Source organism: Andrographis paniculata, unplaced genomic scaffold (assembly GCF_009805555.1).
Source record: "Andrographis paniculata isolate CXL003 unplaced genomic scaffold, ASM980555v1 Contig54END, whole genome shotgun sequence".
In the NCBI taxonomy this organism is placed as follows: domain Eukaryota; kingdom Viridiplantae; phylum Streptophyta; class Magnoliopsida; order Lamiales; family Acanthaceae; genus Andrographis; species Andrographis paniculata.
The window spans coordinates 290,777-295,342 of NW_026137589.1; the positions used below are offsets into that span (position 1 = coordinate 290,777).

General features: G+C 37.5%; 1 protein-coding gene across 1 annotated transcript; it reads right to left on the minus strand.

Moving 5' to 3' along the window:
• Positions 1-1,090: 1,090 nt before the first annotated feature.
• LOC127255897 (amino acid transporter AVT3B-like) lies at positions 1,091-2,977 on the minus strand. Its single transcript, XM_051281664.1, has one exon. It carries the CDS (start codon positions 2,704-2,706, stop codon positions 1,393-1,395), a length of 1,314 nt encoding a protein of 437 aa, XP_051137621.1. The 5' UTR covers positions 2,707-2,977; the 3' UTR covers positions 1,091-1,392.
• Positions 2,978-4,566: the final 1,589 nt, after the last annotated feature.

Here is a 4,566-nt window from a genome sequence, read left to right on the forward strand (position 1 = left end):
CAATACAATAAGAATAATAAAAAATAAAAAATAAAAAAATCGAAAAACAGAATTACATAATTCACAAAAGTAAACAAATAAAGATAACAATGGGTCTAGTTAAACCCGAGAGGCAATCCGGACCTGACCTATTTATTTGAGATCAGATCTAATTATTCAAGTATCCGGTCCGAGTCGAGTATTGTGTACCCTTGTCGGGTCCAAGGGTCAGGATCCAGACCCAATTAATATATTAGTCTAATATATTAATTGTATATATAAAAAAAAATAATTTTTAATGATATATATTATATTTAAAATATGTTTAGTTTAATTTATTTATTCTTTATTGTTTTATTATAATATTTTTTAATAAAATATATAAATGTTAATATACGTCCCGTCCAGGTCTGGGTTTGAATTCATTTTTAAATTAAATTTTAAAAATTATAAAAGATTTTTTCAGATCTAATTGGTATTATCCAAGTCCAATTCAAATCTTGGATCCAGTCATGTATTCGGGTCGGATCTCAATTCCTGCGGGACAAGACCCATACCCAATCTATTGCCATCCCTGTAAACAAATCTCCATCTTAAATATGACAAAACAAACAGTGCCCATAAGAGCATCGAAAAAGCTATCAAACGCATCAAAGGGCTATTAGGTGCCCATAAGGGTATCAATTGCTCAACATGTTTTGTAAATCCAAACACTGTTAGGAACTTACCATGAGGAACGACTTTATGAACATATCGACAAGATTATCAACGAGACCCATACCACTCAGCTTAGTGGCAAACAATCGTCAAAGCACCAGATTGAAGCCTTCCAAACAGAGTATTTCTCCTTTCACTTTCAAATTCAACAACTACAATTTTCTATAAACACATATACATTATCATATTTCATTTTTTTCCAAACAATCTAACAAAATGTGATAATCCGAAAGCAACTACAGCAATCATCACCAAGTCAAGCAAGTGTAAAGAAGCATCGACTTCCACCTACAGAAGACTCGATAAGAATCAACACCAAATGAAACACTACTATATGATAAACAATTGCGCAGCATCGATCTCCCATGAATCCAGTCCAGTGCAGGTGTGTAAGTTGCTATTGGGAAGCAAATAATGTACAATAAATTTCAGAATAAACATTGCATATGATGAAGTGTGCCACCATTGATAATAGTGTGAAACACTCATCAATTTCAAATAGAAATCATAACAAACACAATTGTTGTCGAGCTTCACAATGTAAAGCTCCATGGTTCATTACAACATCAACAAATTTGCCACAATACATCTTACTAAGAAGTTTAATAAGACACTTCATAATATAAGTTCGATTGGGCATACAAAACATAGTATAACTCAATCATCATCTACAATTGCTCAAAAAACGCAATAATCTCATACCTTGACAGATAAAATCTCTTGGACAGAAAACCATGTCCCCGAAACTCCAAGGAAAACACCCAAGACAGCCATTCCAATATCCGAGCAAGCTTGTCCTCGGCTCATTTCATCCTTAAAAGCAAGATAATGGAACAATGCCGGCAACACAAAGCCGAGAGCACAGCAGGTGCTACTTCCCACCAACGACAGAAAATCAGCGAAATTCGGGACAAACAATGCCACCAAACTCACAACCAAGACAAGAACCCATCTCATCCACAAGCAGTACTTCCCATTCCAAAAGCTTCTCTCAAACACTTCATAAACAGGATTCATCATCATCGGAAACGTGAAGAACAGATTTATACAGAGCCCCAGCTGAACCAAGGTGCTCAAAAGCCCTTTCCCCATGTTGCCCGTGATGATATCCATCGTGTTCTCGCCGAAGGCAAAGTACCCCATCAATCCAAATGCCCCATACAAACCAGCAATAAATAACATAGTCAATCCCAAGATTTTCCCAAACTTGGATTTGTCTTTCATCTCCATTTCCAAAGGCAGAGCCATCCCAACCCCCTCGAACGAGTAAACCGCCACGCCCAATCCGTAGAAAAATGTCGAAACGGTGCCAAACGCCTCTACCGCCGGCAATTGTTTCGCAACCATTAGGCCGTCCTGCACGATCACCACTCCCATCGCACCTAAATCGACAATATCGGCGAAGATGCTGAGAGGCGCTAATAGAGTAAGCGTTGGGATCGAATTCAACCCTAATTGAAATGGAAAGCAGCTCCAAATGTAAAGAGCCTTTGCAGAAATCCCCCAAACTTTGGGGCCAGCAGAGAGCATCAATGACGGGGAATTGAATAGATTGGCAAGAGTATTGCCGATAAAAATTAGATATCCAACGCAGAATCCAGCTTGGGAGAGAACAATCATCGCATCGACGGCGAATCGGCCAACAGAACCGCATACGGCAAACCCTAGGTCACCGAACGACGTTATTTTCCGGGAGGTAACCAGGGAAGAATCCTCAACCTTCTTCCGAGTATGAATCAAAAGCATCATCCCGCGGAAGGTGAGAGCGGCAACCGCAAAGACCGTGAGGAGACTTGTTACCCAGCCCGTGCGCATAAACGTGTAGGGAAGTCCGAGGACGCCCGCACCGACAATTGAAATCAAGACATTGGCGAAGGTTTTAAGCTGAGAAGAAAGGGGTTGAACTTTGCCGTTTCCCGGCAGCAACGGGGTGTCCTCCCGCGGCAGGGAGCGCGAAGATTTTTTCGATTTGGTTGAAGAATCAGCCTCCTTTCGTTGTCCGAGCCCCATTTCGATCGAATCACAAGGGTTGAGTGAGGAAAGAGATGACTACGCCAGCCGATGATGGTTTGTTGTGGGAACGAATGTTGTCGATATAGCAATTGCAACTGCAGGTTGCAGCAGCACTACCAGTGAGTGATGGAGATTATCGATGAGCGATGAAATCCAAAAACCAAAACCGAATGACGAAATGAGACAAGAAGAGACGAGTTTTTATTGTTAACGATTGTGACGTCGCGTACACGCAAAAACAAGAAGAAAACCCGGAAACGATATAAAAAGAAAAAGAAAAATAAACAAATATAACTAAATAAACAAAGAAAACTGGGGAGGTTCTCCGAATCCGTCAAACTTTCCGCTTCTATCACTTATTTGGGATGCAAAAAATATCTCCACTCCGCCAACCTTCAATTAATAGTAGTATATTTAATAAATAATCAATTATTTATTAAATTTGATACTGTTATATATATAATAATATTATAAGTATGTATATATCTTAATGTATATATGTATATGTATTATAAAGAGAATAATAGATAGAGGGAGAAGTCATACTAGGAAAGTGGGGTGTCATTTGAGTGAAGACTACTTTGGGCAGATGTGTATACTATGTTTACAATATTCTTCCTGTAATATTTTTATGTAAAGAATATATCTCGTTAAAATCTTATTATGAAAATACTATGTGAGAAAAAACTATAGTAAAGAAAAAAAAAAGTACACAATTTTTGTATTAATACGCTCCCCTGTTTTGAACTTCATTTGATTTTTTTCATTCGACGCATTCCAATTCTTTGCACCAGTTTGTTGAATATTGCAGTCGGTAGAGCCTTCGTAAACAAATCTGCAAAATTTTCAGACGATCGAATTTGCTGCACATTAATTTCACCACTTTTCTGAAGATCGTGAGTGAAAAAGAATTTCGGAGATATGTACTTTGTCCGATCGCCTTTAATATATTTTCCTTTTAATTGAGCTATACAGGCTGCATTATCTTCAAATAATATTGTGGGAGGTAATATATCATCGGTAATCAAGCCACAATTTTTCTGAATACGGTGAGTCATGGACCTCAACCAAACGTATTCACAACTGACTTCGTGAATTGCTAAAACCTCAACATGGTTTGAAGAAGTAGCTGTTATTGTCTATTTAGCAGATCTCTAAGAGATTGCGGTTCCACCACAAGTAAATAAATAGCCAGTTTGAGATTTTGCTTTGTGTAGATCAGACAGATAACCAGCATCAGCATAACTAATTAATTCATTTCGAGATTCACTCAAATAAAATAGACCGAGGTCATGACTCCCCTAAAGATAACGAGAAATGTGTTTGATACCATTCCAATGACGCTTTGTGGGGGATGCGCTAAACCTGGCCAGTAGATTTACTGAAAAAGATATATCTGACCTAGTACAATTTGTGAGGTACATTAATGTGCCAATAGTGCTGAGATATGGTACCTCAGGGCTAAGTATTTTTTTCATTTTCTTTCCTTGGTCTAAATGGATCTTTACTGGGATCAAGGGATCTGACCGCCATTAGTGTACTCAGGGAGTGAGATTTATCCATATAAAATTGCTTTAATACCTTTTGGATATATGTGGATTGATGAATAAATATCTCATTATTAACATGATCCACTTGTAATCCCAAACAATATTTTGTCTTTCCAAAATCTTTGATCTCAAATTCTTTCTTTAGATATTCAACTGCAATTTGGATCTCTTCTGGAGTTCCAATTAAATTGAGATCATCAACATATATTGCAATAATAAAATAATTTGATCCATTTTTCTTTATAAAGACTCATGGGCATATTGGATCATTAGTATAACCTTCTTTTATTAAACATTCACTAAGACG

Excerpts from the sequence above, each read along its gene's own strand:
- LOC127255897 (XM_051281664.1), bottom strand. The coding sequence starts at position 2,706 with ATGGGGCTCGGACAACGAAAGGAGGCTGATTCTTCAACCAAATCGAAA.